General features: G+C 41.5%; 1 protein-coding gene across 1 annotated transcript; it reads right to left on the reverse strand.

The window, feature by feature from the left end:
- Window positions 1-331: 331 nt before the first annotated feature.
- Window positions 332-16,898, reverse strand: armc2 (armadillo repeat containing 2; the record flags this gene model as incomplete). Its single annotated transcript, XM_083934080.1, has 17 exons — window positions 332-822; window positions 1,078-1,232; window positions 2,275-2,407; window positions 2,823-2,936; window positions 3,116-3,244; window positions 4,983-5,313; window positions 6,383-6,482; window positions 8,843-8,988; window positions 9,767-9,981; window positions 10,337-10,439; window positions 10,537-10,721; window positions 11,785-11,895; window positions 12,563-12,630; window positions 15,303-15,435; window positions 16,017-16,182; window positions 16,511-16,583; window positions 16,681-16,898. 17 exons carry the CDS (start codon window positions 16,896-16,898, stop codon window positions 689-691), a joined length of 2,514 nt encoding a protein of 837 aa, XP_083790206.1. The 3' UTR covers window positions 332-688.
- Window positions 16,899-18,822: the final 1,924 nt, after the last annotated feature.

Genomic DNA, 18,822 nt, shown 5'->3' on the forward strand with positions numbered 1-18,822 from the left:
ACGTTTCAATGCCACACAATCCCCAAACAATAAAAGATTTAGTTATGAGGTATAGTCCAAGTCAGTCATCTGCTTTTCAAGACTTCATTATCATAAAATGACCTTTACTACACTGAGCTTGCAGTGTGTTATGTAAATGTGCAAAGAGCTTGTATTTAATTATCCCTGTACATGTACGGTACCCAGACATTAAGGCTTCTGAAAGCTTTATGGGAATTAAAGTGCGTAAAAATGGAAAATGAAATAGCTTCACTTTTAAAACATGTATATAAGAACTATAGATGTTGGTGCAGTGACCAAAGGCTACGAATTTAAATAAATGACGACCATGTACAGAGAAAAAAATCAGATTATTCACACATTAATACACATCATTCAACACATATTCAGCCTGCCTCTCATATTTGCATAATTACCTTTGTCAGCAAACTAATCTATTTTGAATATGACATATGGACTGTATCTGTAGGCCTAAAAGCTGGCTGTAAAAAGTTTGTAGTCTCATGAGAAACTTCACCTGCCGAGTGCAAAGTGAATTAGATGAACGGTTCTTGAGATATATGCGAAGGACAGACCTACATGCACAGACAGATTCCTTCCTTAACAGTTAGAAAATGTGATTAAGAGTTTAAAACAATGCTATTGTTTCTATGACAACATGAAACACTTAACTCCATCTACCCGTTTGTCAGGCTGTCTGGTCCAGATGCTGGAGCATCCTCATCAATTTTTTAGCAACAGGTAAGAACTCCAACTCCCAGCATGCCCTGTGGAAGTCTCTCATTTCTTCATTTTGTATCCATTTCAGAGCCTCCTCTTGATCTAAGGAATGAATTAAAAAGTAAGTGGACAGAGGATTAGAGTGCGAACTGGGCAGTCTGGGGTTTTTACTTTTCAGTGACAGGTATTGTGTTCAGGCAACTCCCAGATGTGACCGTGGAGGTATTATGTTTGTGAAGATGGGGATATGTGTCCCTCCCTTCCCCCTGAGGGCCACTGATGTGAACAAGAGCATGTTCTTTCCAGCATTCTCCCTCCCTTGTTATGTAACGATTAGTAATAACACTGTCCACCAACCTAAGTATGTAGTGAGGATCTCCAGCAGTGACTCTCTCTCTTGTGTGTCCAGCAGCATCTCAGAGCCGCTGCAGATCATGTTCCACAACGCCTGACAAACCTGGCCCGCCAGCTGCCAATCACCTGGTCCGAAGTCTCTCAGACAGTCCACAAGCCTGGTCTCACACACACACACACACACACACACACACACACACACACACACACACACACACACACACACACACACACACACACACACACACACACACACACAAACCACACACACACACACACACACACACACACACACACACAAATACATCGTGTGACTCGAGGGAGAAGGATTCACATGACCTGCAGGTTTGTGGGCATTAGCTTCACTTCATTGGATTTGGATCTGAAAGAGCACTGTGTGTGTGTGTGTGTGTGTGTGTGCGTGTGTGTGTGTGTGTGTGTGTGTGTTCGTGTGAGTATGTGTGTGTGTGTGAAGGGGAAGTAAGAACTCAAATGTTCAAACGCTAATTTTTGGAAGTGAGCTTGCACCAGAAGATCAAATCACGGAATATTTGTTCCACTGATCAAATCAGTGATCGTGACTTTATTTGTTTACAGTAGTTATACTTATATAACTACTGTAAACAAATAGCATCATGTTTGAGATGATTAGTAGTATCGTGTTCACGTCATTGGGGTTGTTGTGCTCAAGTTAATCAAAACAAAGACTAACCCCCCCCCCCCCCCCCCCAAAACGTTTACATTCTTTTGCAAAGAGGTTGTTACCTTTTCCAAAGCTCTCACTAATAAAGGAATCAAAAACACTAGAGTGAGATGAGGATATTGATACCACGTTTATATCTGCTAAATATGAACGTTGCAGCTGGTTATCTTAGCTTTGCAGAAAGAGCAGAAACTAGGGGAAACAGCCTTGCTCAGACCAAAGTAATAGACCTGCAAAAAAAAACAAGACTAGAGACTAGAGAACCAGGCAGAGCCAGGTTAGTGTTTTCCCCTGGTTTCCAGTATTTAGCTAAACTAGGCTAAACCAAGCTAATTGTGTCTTGGCTGGAGCTTCTTTTTTAGTGTACAGACATGAGAGTGTTTCTCATCTAACACTCAGCGAAACCTATGGGTGATGTCTTGGAGACTGCATCCGTATTTTGTCCAGTCTATGATACACGATCAAACTCTCATTTCTCTAAGTGCGTTAGTCCTTACTTGGCAGCAGCCCCCTCCACTGAGAGACTGGCCCTGGCGGGAGGGTCCAGAGCCAGGTTGGTGAGGACCCCGCAGGCTGAAAAACACATCTCAGTGCTTTTTGAGTCGAGCAGCGTCACTAAGAACTGATGTACTGAGGGAGAGGGAGCGGAGAAAGATGATGATGTGAGGGAGCAGACAAAGACAAAGCAGGTCAAAGATAAGAGGGTTGCTATCACCAGAGTCAGCAGGCATGTTTATACTGACTGTAGCTGGCCTGGCAGATAAGTCCAGCCCAAACATGACACATCAGTATGCAGAGATGTGACTGTACTCTGTGTCCAGGTACTCAGTAATCTGTAAAGTTCTTTGCATGGATAATCGGATTTATGCATACTTATAAAACCCCTTTTTAAATGTACTTCTGTCTGGTATTAGGCTTTAAAGACCTCTGCTAAATTTCCTGCAAGAGTCAATGAATACTTTATTGCTGAAACAAAATAGGAAATAAGTACAGTGTCACGTTGGAGTGATTTGTGTGTCTGTTGGTGTTTGTGTTCATCACATACCCTTGTTTTGCATAATAAAGTCCCGCACATCTTTGGACTGGGACAAATTTCCATATACACGGGTGGCCTCAAGCATGGCGTCCATACTGGAGCTGAGTACCAACTTCAACATCACTGAAGTAAAAAGACAGAGTGAGCAGAGGAAAAGAGAGGAATGGGGAAGTCAAAGGGGGAGGGAAATTGAACAAAAGCAGGAAAACGAGTGTAAAATCAACAAAACAAACAAACAGTAACGATCTCATTGTTTTTATTTTATATGTCTACATTAAGATCTGTCAGTCCTTCAGTCTTACACTTTGTGATGGTGACTTGAGAGCATCTGAGTACAGAGCTTTCCTCCCGATCCTGATAGAAGGACAGGTTGTTGATGGTGGCGGCCACATTCACCAACAGCTCCTCGCTTTCCTGCACAGATCTCAGCTCTGCGTCACACACAAACCAAACACAAGAGCAGAGTAGCCTTGAATTGACATAATCTTGAAGTAGATGTTTTTAATTTTCCTGAAAAGTTCTCTTGTATAAAATCCAACCAACAAAGAGAGCGCACTGCACGGTCTTATTCTGTTGAACATAATGTGAGAAATTATAATTAAAACTTTTCATTTCACCGCTCCTTGCTTTTAAAGGGTGCTCTATTCGAAATACCTAAAACAAAAAGCGGGTCAGGGTTGCCTCCACACAGTTCTCACCCCAATAAGGAAAATGTTGACTTTTTTCACGGCTACATGCACTAACACGCACGCGCAGCCAGACCGTCTATCACAACAAACCACACAGAAACTTTGAGAGGGAGAGTGACTTCATTCTCTGCTCAGGACGCCATCTCTCCATTATGTCTTTACATAAAGTAGTTGCTTTTGCTGCCTTATTAATGTTGTGAATATCAAGTACAGTGACTGTAATGACTAACCAGGTAAAAGCTTTGCTTCCTTTTATGTTGATGAAGGGGAGAAGATGAAGTAAGGGTAGACACAGCAATCGACAGATAAACAGAGCAATTACAGAACCATTTAAATATGATAAATACATACACAAATACAGTAGACGCTTTGGGTTTTCAGCCTTTTTGCATATAACAACTCGGCCACATTGATGTGACACTGTAACATTATCATAAAAGTGGCTGTTATCTGTGGTTTCGCCTTGATATAGTCAGTTTGATCATGAGCCGGCATACAAAGGTCAATGTGACCCAATCCAACCACCCATGAGACTGTGAGTGACTTGGAAACTAAGTCTGCTCCTGATATAGCAGCAGATGCCGTGTGCTCGCTCATAAATCGCAGATATTGTGGTTGGTGTCAACCCGTGGCTGTGTCACACTCAATTTTGTTTCTGTCTCTGACTGGAAATGCTGCTTTGTTGTCCCCCTCCTAAAAAGCTCTGTAATATAAAGCAGCACTGTCTGTCATGATCAAAACAGGACATGGATCAGCCAACCCTGCTCTTTCATCGACTACTTAGATTTTGTTTTCTGTTTCCAGCTGTCACACCAACTCAATTTTCTTCTCTCATTTGCTAACGTTTCATTCTGCAGTTGTTCCATTTACTTCCCACCTTACTCTCTAGCATCAATCACATACCCCTCTATATATTATGAGCTATGACATTTTTTTCACTAATTTGACCTCTGTTGTGTTGATTTAATTTTCTCTCCTATCTGCCATGAAGTGTGTAGGAGGCAGGCAGCGGAGAAATCGAGTTTCATATTCATCTGTGTATCAGTTCAACCTGTACTGAAACCATCTAACCACATGGAAGAATTTCACACACACAAACCAAGTCGGCTGTGAGATGCGACAGAACATCCTGCGCATGCAGTGAAGCGTTTCGGTCTGTCAGACTTTAAAAAACAAGCGAAACTGCGTAACGACAAGAGCGATGGAATGAACAGACACATGAGGAGTGTGTTCCCAGTACAAGGGAAGTGGTTGGGTGCTTAGCAGATACTGTACTTACAATGCACAAAACAGCTATTTTTAAACTTATCAGAACCCCAGATTTTCACACACAGCTCTCTTTGTATGACAGAGATATAACATGCGTGTTATAGCGTTAACGTTAAAGCTGTAAAATCTTCCAGTGACTGTATCTTCTATTTTTTTTCTTTAGTTGATTTAATGCTGACTAACTTAACAAGGATGATTTCTTCCTGCTCACCAAGTGTCTCCATCAGCAGCTGTATGCAGGTTGTGTTGGTTGCCAGAGCTGGACCTACATCTGGGTGGATGCACATGTTCGCCAGCACCCTGACCAGCTTCACCAGCACATCCTCATCCTCCTGCACACTCCCTGGAGGGGTCCGGGCCTCGCTGGGAGAAGGGGGACCTTTCTGCAGGTGTGTGTGTGGTGAGTTGTTTCTGCACTGATAGGTGTCGTACAGCTGCAGGAGTGTGTTCATGCAGTCCTCACACTGAAAGAGCTGCTGCCGAGCCTCATCACTTTTGGCAGTGAGGTTCCCAAGGGTGAAAAGAAGGCGCACAACAAGGTCCTGTGGGAGAGCGGTGTAGAGTACCGTAGGGGTCAATCTGCATCTCTATGCAGTTATTTTACTTCCTGAATTAAAGCAAACCAACAAAAATCTGCTTTGATGTTACTTTCTATTGCAATGAGAGGCAAAAATGTGTCAGGAAAAGTTACTTAAACCTGTGGTAGGCAGTTTGTTTTTGTTTGTTGGGCCAAAAATCCATAATAATCTTAAATGATATTGCCATTCAAGTGTTCTGAGAGAAAACTAGACCTCTGCCCCTCCTTTTGGCTGTTTCAAGGCTTTAGAAAAACTAATGTCACTCTTTTTTTCCCCAGAGAGTTCATAGCTGTGTAGACATGTTGGAGTGTAACTACACCCTATGTTTTTAATGAGTTATCGCACAGTTACTGAGAAAAAAGGTGACAAATGACACCCTGTGCGTCACCCTTCACCCGACTCTACTTCATAAATAACATGAAGAGCAGGTGAGCTGAGAACACACTATTTTGTCCCATAAAGTGACACTGGTATGAGGACAGGACGGGCTGTCCCAGGATTAGGTGCTCATTACATGTTTAACTGTCCAGTGTGAGTGTGTATTTGTAGGCATGGGTGTGTGTTTATTCCTGGTGACATTAAAAACATGGTCAGTCATGTCTGATGACCAAAGTCCCACCCCTTTCTTCTCCTCCGACTCCTCCCCTCCACCTTTGTATCACCTCTACTGTCTCTACTCGAGCTCACCTCATATGTTTTTTTTCTTTTTCTCCTCCCCTCCTCTACCACTTTCCTTGACTTACTCAGCCCCTCTGGAGATGATTAAATGTCAAAGCAAACGGAGACGAAAGCTACATGCAGATGGACACAATGTCCTGTAAATGTGCTTGGACTTGAGGTGCACAAACAACTTCCTCTGAGGGTAAACATGCTCAGTGGATTACATCATGAAGACTGGAAAAGCTTGGCTTCACTTCTCTCCAACACACAAGCACATACACACACAGACTCACACACAGACTCACACACACACACACACACACACACACACACACACACACACACACACACACACACAGGCTCTTGGACTCACCTGTTTTTGGTGATGTTTGCTCAGCAGTTCTAAAAATAGTTGGTAGCAGTCGGGGGTCTGGGCCAGAGCGAGGCGGCACTCCGAGTAAGAGGAGAGCTTACTGAGGAAGAGAGGGGACAACAAACACCGCTGACTGCTCCACTCACTGCTCCGCTTTGCTGACTAAATATGGAGACATTAAATCAACACTGCTAATGAATAAGTAGGACTGGACTACCTTTCATGCGTTCATTATCTTGGGCTGTATTGGAAAACACTTCTTACGCACTAAAGTGCTAAATGTTTTATTTTGTGCATGAGGTACAAAAAAACAAAAAAGAAAATCTGAAAATGGGGACTGAGCATCATTCGACTCCCTGTATGGTGAAGGTATTGAGCATGTCCTGCTGTCAGAGCAGGGTTAAAGAGAAAATGAGGGGGGACTTTGGTGCCCCTCATATTACTCTGAACCATTCTCCTATGTGCTTCTACAATAGGTTAAGAGTATAGTTGGCACCTATTGAATAGCATTTATTCTGAAGTAAGACAGTTCAGCAGTGGAATCAGCTGTGTGATGAGGGGGGCTACAGCGGATCTTAAAAACATTTTCACACCTCTAGTTTGTCTTCTATGGTCCAGATCAGTTGATTACTTTGTAAACTCCCCCCCCTTGGTTTGGGTTCCTTACACACAGAGAAAAAATCCAAGCAAACCACAACACATCACTACAAACCACGCAAGAACATTCACTCTTCCTATTGGTCAGCAAGAAAGTAAATACAGGAAGAAGGTCCAGTGTTCTGGACTAGCTTAAGGTGGATAATGTTAGCTAATGTTAGCTTTTTATACAAATGGTTAATGCAAACTTATTTTACACCTAACAGCTTAAGTGAAATATTTGTGATATTTGTGTGAAGTGCAGAAAGGAAAAAAGGTACATAAATTGTTTGAATTGAATTGATAAAGAAAGACAAGAACTTTGCTCGCTTACGGAGCCTCTATGCCACATTTTGCCAGGACTGTGGGTAATTTACTCACCTATTCAGTTTTGTTTTGTTAATTTCTTAATATTTACGTTCAATGTGTCAAAAAATGTGAGCTCATGTTAGCAAACTTTAGATAGTTTTGTATCAGCTCCTCATTCTCCGGTGCTTACTGTCATTTTCCTATTTCCAGTCCGTTTTAGCTTCTGTCATACGTCGTCTTTCCCCTGGGTGATTGATTACTGTGCTCACCTGTTGCACAGGGTGTGGGCACTGGCTCCTAAATAAGAACTGTGAGCACTTGAACAATCAAGGTGTGACAACGCCCATTCTTTAGGGCTTGAGAGGGGTGGAGTTCTTTGCCATCCTGAGTTAATGCAGACTTCATTCTAGCAGATATTGTCAGCCATAAACTTTGTTCTTAGATCTTAGGCATGCAAAAACTCCTGCACTTATGAAGCCTTCACGTCCTAGGAAAATATGGTAAATACCAAAAGCCGATGTGAAAATTGCATGAATACCCCCTCATGTGGTAATTTCCGCTGGGGAGCTCGTAGAATATATTGATACACGAGTTGCTGAGACGAGATAACCTTTGACCTTTTCAACGCGGCGGAGTGCAACGCAAGAGTCGTATATGGTAAGCACTGCACGCTGTTAAATGTTTTCTGCTGCTGTTAACAGATAGTTTTTGTAGCCTATACAATGTTATCCCCTAAGCAATTTCAGTCAAAAGCAACTGGACTTGATTATTTGTCCAAGAAGACGTTTCACCTCTCATCCAAGAGGCTTCATCAGTTCATGTACACAAGTGACCAGGCTGGGAATGGTCCCAGGATAACGATGACCTGGACAAATGAGAACATTCACAGACTATACAATGTTGTGGCGTAGAAAATTTAAATATCATGTGTTAATACTTAGTGTAATTTTTTTAAAACACTGTTATTATTTGGTTTACCTACCCAGAGCAGATGCTAGCTAGCAGGTCAAGATCTGTGGGTCCGCTGAAATGTTTAATTTCACTACGACAACATAAGCACTTGAACACAACGCACTGGTAATTTCCCCTTCACAAATGGAAAGGAGCGTCTTTTCCATAGCACGTGAAGGCAGCAAAACACTTGTTTTTTTAGGTCTTAACATTTAAACTAATCTGTGAATTAAGAACTCAGCTGTGTCACTACCGTTTGTGTTTTTTGGTATGGACGCAACAGCAGTTGTATAATCACATCCAATCTGTCGAATGCAAAGGTTTTCTTGAGAATCTTGTTTTGTGAGACCCAACTCCAAACATAACTCCATGTTAAAGGAAAAAAGACAGCAGGGAATTCAGAAGAAGAGTGATTACTGGAGTTGGATGGCAAAACGGAACAGAGGGACAAAGCTGAATCATGACCTGTCTTAAATCAGCGCACGACAGGTTATGATAGTCTATGTTAGGGAAAGCTAGGGAGAATAGGAAGAAATTATCCTGATGGAAGTGCATGTGTGGTACCTGTATATTCTGGAAATGTTGGTGCAGATGTCCGGGTCTTTGCGGTGATGACGCAGCACCACACAGAGTTTTGGCAGCATAGAGAAGGAGATGAAGAGTGGACGGGAATCAGGGTGATCTGCAAGGTTCCTCAAGGTCGCCGTCAGCTACGGGGGTCAGAGGTGAGACAGAGACAAAAAGGGGTGAGTGAGTGTTGGAAAGCAAGAAGAAATATATACAGATGTACCTAAGCATTTATATTTAGGTCAGTATTGCGTGTCAGTGTTGTTGCACACAATGTTGGTCATAGCTCATTAAGTCTGGCTACTGGCCTGTACAGGACGCCATACAGCTGAGCGACCGGAAATTGTTCAGTATGGACATAAATCATTCTATCAAAAGACGGAAACAGTCATTTCCAGCACACGGCAGCACTGAAAGTTCTGGAAAGTCATAGTCTGCTTATTTCCCTTTTCTAGCAACATAATGAGTTGTGTTAGATATCAAATGAGGTGCTGGCTCAAGCCAGAGTGTTTGCTCAGTCCAACGTATGCGGTTAGCAGCAATCATTTCTGAGAAGAGTGAAGCAGGGTGTGTTTTAGACTCAAGTGGCCAGGTCGGCAGAGAACATTCTGCTCTTGGAGCAGCTTTTTTTTTTTTTTAACCAGACATAAACAAAAACATTTTTGTCTAATAGTGGGAAAATCCACATCAGCCAACAAACATATGACAATTAATATTTAATATTGCATTACTTTATATTAACTTAGTAAAACTTTTTAACTCAGATAGTCCAACTGTTGAGAAAGTATGTTCATTGAATATGAATAGTTGCTTTCAGTTGTGATACAAATGTTCTTGGTGTACATCAACTATCTAATGATATATTCATAACATTTTAAAATATCCTTTAAAACATTCTCAGCCGTGTTTAATCTAACAGACCTGTACAAGGATGTGCCCTGCTATAGTGAAGTTGGTGTCTTCTGCTGTGCAGAGCCTTTGGATGAGTTTCTGAGCCACACCAACACAGTTCTTATCCAGCAGGAGTCTGAGGATTGCACTGTTTCCAGAGAGAAATTTCAGAGTCCCAACACAGTACAGCAGAGCTTCTCCAGATGAGGACACATCCTCATTGCTCAAAACGCCCAGAAAAGAGTCTAGAAGAGAAAAATCAAACGTTAACATCCATATTGTGGCAATCTGCGATGACCTGCTAAAGAGGTTGGCACCAAATAGAAGCAGACATAAAATCCAGACAGATAAAAATAAAAATCACTCCAGGTCAGCAGAGAACTTTATGCTCTAGGAGCAGCTCTTATAGAAAGCATTTTTTTGTCTAATAGTGGTAAATCTACATCGGTCAACAAACCAATAAAGACGATTGAACATTGTGTTGCTTTATATAGACAAAATATGAATTTGTTTTCATTACTCATACATATTTTAGAATATAGGACTTGGTACAGAATAGGAAATCTGAGTTAGATCATGGTGACCTAGAATAGTGTTCACCTATGATAGAGTTGTTCTGGAAGAGGGTGTCGTTGCTTTCACTGCGGCTGATCTGGAAGATGAGCTTACAGATGTTGAGCAGGTTGTTTCCACTGACACACAGCTGAAGAGAAAAATGCAAAACAGCTTTGTGGATGCCCTTGTGACTTAGTGGCAGACATGCTGACACCCACACACCCACAAAGACCCAGCCGACTCACAGCGAGGCAGAGCTTGGCGATGTGCAGGTTGAGCTGGGCAGAATTAAGGTCAATGAGGCGGAACAGTGTTCGAAGTATCCCTGACCTCCTCTTACAGCGTCGGCCGAGCATGTCCCTTTCTGCCAAGGTGCCGTGGAGACCGTCACACAAATCACACAGACGGCCCACCGAGCCCTCAGAGCTGCCTGGCATCGCAGGAAAACAGACATTACAAAATAAATTATATCAAATTCAGGGCGGCATGTCAAATATTCACAGAGAAACCAAACATCCCAAAATGAAAACACCCACTTGCGTGTTTTGGCAAATGTGTATGCATATGAATACAGATTAGTTGTTTTTTTTGTGTGTATGTTGTGGTACGTATGTGCAATATGCTTGTGCTCGACTGCATGGTGTACATTTATCATTAGCATGACGAACTTAAGGTTAAATCCTCAACATCAATAATGCATTGGTCAGCAGTAAAATAACATTCCCCTCCCTTCTCTAAGAAGAAACTTTGAGTTTCAGTGGTCAAATGCAGGGGAACAATTCTGCAACAGCCAGCTACGATCCTGACGCAGAGGAAGAGAAAGGGTGGAGTCTTTTCCTTGTTTTTGAGGTAAAATAAATGTTTTCCTTGCATAAACAACAGGGCTTTGGCCATTTTAAAAAAAGGTTGGCTGCAGTCTCACACTCAACACTTCACTGCAATTTCCCACTGAATCTGAAAGGTGTTTTATGCATGAGCCAGAAGGCACTTGATACAATAAATATTTAATATTTATCTTTCAAATGAATTTTCCATTAAATTTGTAGAGTGTTAAAATATTTACAGCCATAGATTTCATTTCATGGCTGCCAGACTGCAGTTTCAAGCTTAGACAATTCTGCATGGATGCCAAACAAAACACTACTGTGTTTGCCTTTCTTCACTGGTTGAAATGACAGTGTTTTTTCATTTTGTGAGACTTCATGCATGACTGATCTGCCAATGCTAAAAAAGTTTGAAAATTAAATGTAATAAGGAAAGAGAAATGGCGCACTCCAAAGAGAAACTTACCTTTTTAAGACCATAATCACTGCACCCATATTACATTTTAGATAAGCTTCAGAGACTTTCTTTAACCCAAAGTCAAAAATGTGATAGTGTGAATGAAGCTAGTGACAGAAACAATATATTCATTGGGTCATATGAATAGATCTGGTCATTGCATTTCACATGCTTGCACATTTTAGTGGGTTTCCTTATTGCAGTGCCCACACTACCTGCAGCCACACTCTCTAGTTGCTGGAGAAGAGGAACGATCATATTATTCCACACCAATGATTCTGAATCCTCCTCTGCGCTTGTGCTGTTGTCTCCATTTCCCTGCTCTGAAATGTGCAGAGAGAATTCCTTTTAGAAAATGACCACATCCAAACGCAGACAGTGAACATGAGCGGCAAGCATGGTTCACAAGTTCACTGTCTTAAAATAAAACTAGCAGGAAGTTTGATGTGCCACAATGAAAGGTCGCCATCCACAGTTACACTTCCTCTGATTTCTGTTTCTGTGCTGAAATAGTCTCTGTGTGGGCACCTGAGTGTGTGCATGTGCGATGAAAACATGTGCTTGCATGTTTGTGCACGCAAATGTCTGTAATCTCTCCCACACCGTGCACCTTTTTTTGCTGAACATTTGGATATCAGCTTGCTTGGTGTGATGCAGGAAACTGTGGTTGCCCAAACTAACAGCTCTCTCAGCTATTGGCTGACTGCGTCTCATGGTGGAAATTAGGCCCTTAGCAACAACACCCCAATCAAAGTCTGACACTCAAGAAGGGGTGTTCATTTCCTTATTTCGGTTTGGCTGTAGACATCTTAGAAAATATGTTACAGTTAAACCACTGAATGGTTGAGTGGTATGTTAGAAAAAGTTGCAACTACATTTTCTATTTTACATGCTGTACAAAATGAACCATTCATGTGTAAAAAAAAGAAGAAAAAAAAGGTTGTAGGTTAGGGAGGTTAAAAAGAGTTAATTGAATGTATCTGGACAAACCTGTTCTCCGTCCTGCTGTACACTCTGTGAGTCTAACCCCTGAGTCAACACCAGGCTGTATTATTCTACTGTTGGCACAAAGAAACACAAAAACACAAAGAGTCTAGTTATATCAGATTTTGACCTGAGACATGAATGACTACTGACCTCATTAAATTGACTTTGGGAGATGTGGTTCAGTTGTGCATTGCAATAATAGTAAATAACAAAACAAGAAAAATGAAACATTAAAGGATGAATTGTGAGGAAGAATACATCTCCATGAAAAGTTACTAACTTTATATAATGCCAGCTACAGGTGTATTTTCATCAACTGCCACTAGGTGTCCCTGTTGTAGCAGAGGTTAAGACGTGTGTACAAGCGATGTTATCTGTAATGTGTGTGTCTGTGTATGTACATTTGCATACATGTAAATAAATGTATGTGTCTGTTTGTTGCGTGCAGCTTGTAAGTTTTTGTGTACATGTGAATCTTTGTATCTGTGCAGGCGTGTGCACCGTTGTGCATCACAAACTGCAATCCCCAACAGACAGGAACTAAGATCTTAGCTTTGTGGGCAGTCTGGTTAAAGCTGTTCATGCTTTGTCACTGTGAGCTGTCTCCACAGCCTTCCCGCCTCTGTGCAGTAACCGTAAAGTGCTCCCCAAAACACACCCCTTGTCATGCTATGTTATGTGTTGTGGCTTGCCCTCTGCATGTCACTGTCAAGTCTGCACTATTCTGCCCATACACAAAGAGAATGACTCAATGCTAGAATAAATTCAGCGAAACACAACAGGTAGTGTGTCTTATGACTTATTACTATGTGACCAACTGAGAAATAACTAATAATAAAATAGATAAACACAGGTAACATGGTGAGTCATCCTAATCACTGCTATAAGTGCAAGATTTGCATCCCAAATCCCACACAAGAGGGTGAATCAACCTTATAAAATATGGAAAAGTGTAATTATTTCTCATTCATGTTATCAGGACTCTGAAGCTTCTGCAGTGAGATTAGTACAGAAGGCTGACTCTCAGCTTATTGAGCTTTTACACTCAAATAAGCTTTATTTTATGGCCTTCCTGACAGGTATGAGACAAAAAATGGGCCTAGTTTTTGTAAAAATGGTGCCTTTTCATCCATTGTGGCAACATCAGAAGGCGTCACTTGATGACATTAGCATTAACGATTGGTATTGGAAGGCACATAGGGCATATGCAGCAGGGAGTGCTGGCCGAGGCATGTGCAGTTTTTCAGAGAGGGGGCTTTGGCTCTGTATGATAGGATTAAGAGCCTGATAATAAGGCTTCTTTGTGTGATACTGCATTCTCTGAGACATGACCTCATCCCAGTCTTTGGCCTGGCCAGTGCACTGCAGTCACAACACACGCTGCTGCCAGCCTTGCCCAGATGGGCACCAAAATCTAATAGAGAGCCATTTGGAGCTATAAAGCTCTGGCTTATTGGAGAAAAAGAACCTAGTGGATGTCTAATCTCCCCTATCTTTATATCTCATCCAACTCATCATATTAATCTGTCATGCTGCATCTATTTCCACTTGCAGTCAGTGTACTTCTGGCTTGACTATCACTTTGTTTGTCTCTGTCTAATGCACCTTTTATGTAGTTAATTGCAACACTACAGAAAAGTGCTTCAAAAACTCTGACCTAACACACCAAGAATACTTTAATCTTTTCAATTTACATCATAAATAGACCACAGCTGTGTCTCTTTAGTCTTCTCTTTGTAAGCAATAAGTTACAAACATTGCATGTTAACTTGGCTTGTGAGGGAGGAGGCTGTACTGCGCCCAGGTTTCCTGTAAAAGTGTTTTATGGTCTGTCCCCCATCTACTGCCCCAGCTACCCCACCCAATCGATAGGTGGATGGATAGTAACGACAGCCCCCAACCTCACGCCCAGAATTATGCCCCTCGTGCTGACACACAGCTGATGAGGTCGGCAGAAAAAAGCAGAGCTTTTAGCCTTTCTGCACTGTGAGGTTGTAAAAGCTGACACATGATAGTAATGACAGATAGAGGCAGTTTCAATGGGAATAAAACCGGATTTCACAAGATATAGTGTACAGTAAAGTATATGAGGGTTTAAAATGGGGTTGAGTGTTTCAAGATGAAGATTTTTTTCTATCTATAAGTAAGTGACACCCTTGCTGATCTAACTGACTTCATATATTAAGCTGTCAGTGATGGTAGCTGTGTATCATAAAGAAAACACTAGTAACTTGCCCTGGATTTGAGTTTGTCTAATGTGCCTCTGTACAATAAAAAAACATGTCAATCTATTTGAGAGCAATATCAGTTTTCAGTCCTGTGTTTCGGATCATGGGTTGGGCATAGCACAAAACACAAACACTTATAATGATACCAGCCTTACTAAGATATTTCCAGTTATACCTTTCTCTTCCCAGAGGTCTGGATAAGTTAAGGACCAAGACAGGAACACAAAAAGACATGAGAAACTCTTGTCACTGAATTTGACAAAATAGGGCAAAAGAGGGAGGTAAAAAAGTGAGGAGGAGGAGGAGGAGGAGGAGGATTGGATGAAAGGCAAAAATAGGAGGCATAATAAACTCCATCTTGTAACGGCTACTACTGCAACCTCTGTGTGCTATAAATCTTCAATTCATTGTTGCACTGTCACTTTGGTCTAAAAGGGGGAGTAGGAGAGGATGGGGGGAGCAGACAAGAGAGAAGGACAGATCTTGCAAGTCAAACAGAGGGAATGAAAGCGTACCTTTCACTGGATGTTCTGCGGGGGCCAGGTTTGTGGCGACCGCTCAGGAGTCGGACCTCGGTGTGGTCTGAACTGGGGAGTCGTTTGGCTGACGTATCCTTTTGTCCCGGGCCTGGATTTAAACGCTCTCTCACTGAACACATAGAAAGGATGTGGCAAAAAGATATTTACAGGGTTGTGGCTATGTGCTGCAATAATGTTTCTACTTGTACCACTGGCTAAACACATACTGCACATTCTCAGGTCAAAGATTTTCAAATTCAGTCAATGCTTTTAAACATACTCATCTATGTTATTGCTCCAAATGACAGAGCAGATTTGCTAGACAAGGTTAGAGAGAGAAAGAGAACACTCATTTCCCACTCAAAACAGCAGCAGTAAGTCACGTTTTTCACCCAGCCCAACCACAGAGAATGTAAATCAGGTATAATGTCAGCATGTGAATGGCTCCATTCATTTCCCTTTGAGAAAACTGCTCTTGCACTAGTGCCTGCACAGAAGATTCACAGCGATGAAAGGGTAAATATATAGTGAAGTTTTCTTTTTCATTTTCTATGTGTTTAACAGATGCACAGTCTAACACCTTCTCTTATTAGCACTGGATTGTAAGCACAACATGGATGATTGCCTGATAATAATGACTTTACTTTCATCTATCCATCTATAATTTTTCTATTAATCCAGACTTGCATCAATATTTTTTCCCTTCCTTACCATCTATGTTTCCCTCTACAGGAGACAGCGTGGTGAGAGATCCAGCCCGGAGGAGGCGTGCCCGTGCTCCTGGCAGCCCCCTCTTCACTTCCAGTGGGTCAGTGGGGGGTTTAGGAAAGGCCTTGAATGGATCCGCAGCATCGCAGGGAACTGGAAACTTTGGCTTCTGGTACCACACAAACATATTAATGGAATATGGTGTGAACAATGAATCACAACTTGGATCTACAAATGAAACTACTCATGTCCACAAGGAAATCCTAGTGTTTTGGTTACTCATTTATTCCTGTTTTTTGATTTCAGAAATGAACATTATAATACCTTTTATCAAAACCAGATACGCTTTCATATTGGCGTACAGGGGTGTGTATACCCAAGTGCAATTACTGTGTGTTTGTGTGTGTGTGTGTGTGTGTGTGTGTGTGTGTGTGTGTGTGTGTGTGTGTGTGTGTGTGTGTGTGTGTGTGTGTGTGAGAGAGAGAGAGGGGACTCACATGGTCCAGAGGAGAGAGGCGAGTCCCTGAACCTGGCCTAGAGTCAGGAGCATCAAAATTTTGAGCATGAAGACTGAAAAGGGAAATAAAAATGACTCATTATTTCTACAAGTTACATGTGACCCACAGTTGAAAACATGAAGGAGAATGAAGTGGAGTTTGTGACATACCTAAATGCGGATGGAGGTCTGTTGCCACGGTCTGCACGAACAGAGCTCTTTCCAAAAAGTTTCCTGTGTCCATCTCTGGGAGTAAACGGTCGTTGGGTGGACTGGACCCGCAGGGACTGTCTGGCTTCACTCACTATTTCTGCACTTGTTTTCCTCACAGTGTTGCGCCGGGAACTGAACGGGCTGCAAATCTCATGGTTTCCCTCTATAGAGGCCATTTTAGCCTATGTGACACTCGCCAAGACACGCTGCAAATGACCTCAGCGATTTGAGTTCATTATGCAGATGGTTACAGGGTGTCTCACTGCTGGAAAACAGTTGGAAATATAAGTATATAAGTATAGGATAATAATGCCAGAACAGAAAGTTAACAGCAAGTGTAAAAGGCATATACAGATTTACATCGATTCTATGGCAAATACAAGTCCAGCATTCAATCTTACTTAAGTAAAATAATAATTATTAAGTATTAATTGATGACTCTAAAATTGCCCGTAGGTGTGAATGGTTGTCTGTCTCTGTTCGTCTCTATGTGCGTCCTGTCCAGGGTGTACCCCGCCTCAGGCCCGATGTCAGCTGGGATCGGCTCCAGCACCCCCCGCGACCCCGACCCCGGGATAAGCGGTTGAAGATGAATGAATGAATGAAGTATTATCAATTACTTCTACCTAAAATATCTAAAGTAAAAGTACTCATTATGCAGCAGAATCCCCTGTCAGTGTAGTAGTATACTAACTGTCATGAGTGCATTTAGAGCTGCAGATTATTTTCATTATCAATTAATCTGACTAAATCTAAAGTGGTTAATCAATTATCAAAATAGTTGTCTAGGCATAAACATGCCTTAATGCCATAGCTAATAAGAGGTGGAGGAGCTCATAACTACTTTCTTTTGGTAGTTTATAAAACAATGCATCATATTTTATGTATGTATGTTAATCTTAACCTACAAAGTCACTATTAGGCCTAACTATAAGTGTAAATTTCCCTCTGAAAGTTTAAAGTTGAAGTTGAAGCTTAAGTTGAAGTTTAAACTGTAAGTACTCAAGTAAAACACCTTACAATTACACCTAAGTATAGTGCTTGCCTGTTGGATACCTAAAACCCCCTCAGTGTGATGAATAACGTGTGATAAATAATGATGTTTGCAGTGTGTCCATGAAGAGTAAATCCATCAGCACAACCTCTACTCTGGATTTTGTGTGAGTGCATGAGAAGTCCCTCTGCGCGTCCACGCTCCGTCTCCATGGTGACCAAATGCCGCTGTGGTCACTTGGTAACAACAAACCCAAGAAACAAAATAACCGTAGCATTCAAGAAGCCGAGCTAAAAACGGCTTTTTATTCCGCGTAAGCGCCTCTGTAGTTAATGTACCGCGTTTTTTCCAAGACCAGAGGGACAGATGAAAAACTGAAGCGTTTGAAGAAACCGGGTATTGAATGAAAGTATATCTACTGACGTTAAACCAAACAGTTAGGGAAGTCAGAAAAAACTCACCGTGAAATCCTCTGCTGGGATACAAGGCAGAGTTAGAGTTATTGTGCCATATCCTCAGATAGTCTTCCACAGACAAAATGAAACAATCATAACACCTGAAACGTGCTGTCAACTGTCAAGTTTTCCATCTTGGCCCGAGGAAGACGCGTGCACGAGCTTCACTTAGGTCTCGCGCGATTCGTTGACGCGCGTTTACCAGTTGTCCATGATGCAAACTGCAGCTTCACGCGGACAAATGTAAGTAAGCCAACAATTGGTTTATTTCCAGGAAAAGTGTCGACTATACTAATAGTCCTCATACTAAGTCACTATTTTAAGATACGTTCTCATTCTTTTAAGATACTTTTTCATTATTTTAAGATACTTTCTCATTATTTTAAGATACTTTCTCATTATTTTGAGATACTTCATCAATATTTTGAGATACTTTGTCATTATTTTGAGATACTTCATCATTATTTTGAGATACTTTCTCATTATTTTGAGATACTGCATCATTATTTTGAGATACTTCATCATTATTTTGAGATACTAAGTCACTACTTTAAGATACTTTCTCATTATTTTGAGATACTAAGTCATTATTTTGAGATACTTCATCATTATTTTGAGATACTTCATCATTATTTTGAGATACTTCATCAT

The sequence above is a fragment of the Echiichthys vipera genome (genome assembly GCF_963691815.1).
Source record: "Echiichthys vipera genome assembly, chromosome: 19".
Lineage (NCBI taxonomy): Eukaryota > Metazoa > Chordata > Actinopteri > Perciformes > Trachinidae > Echiichthys > Echiichthys vipera.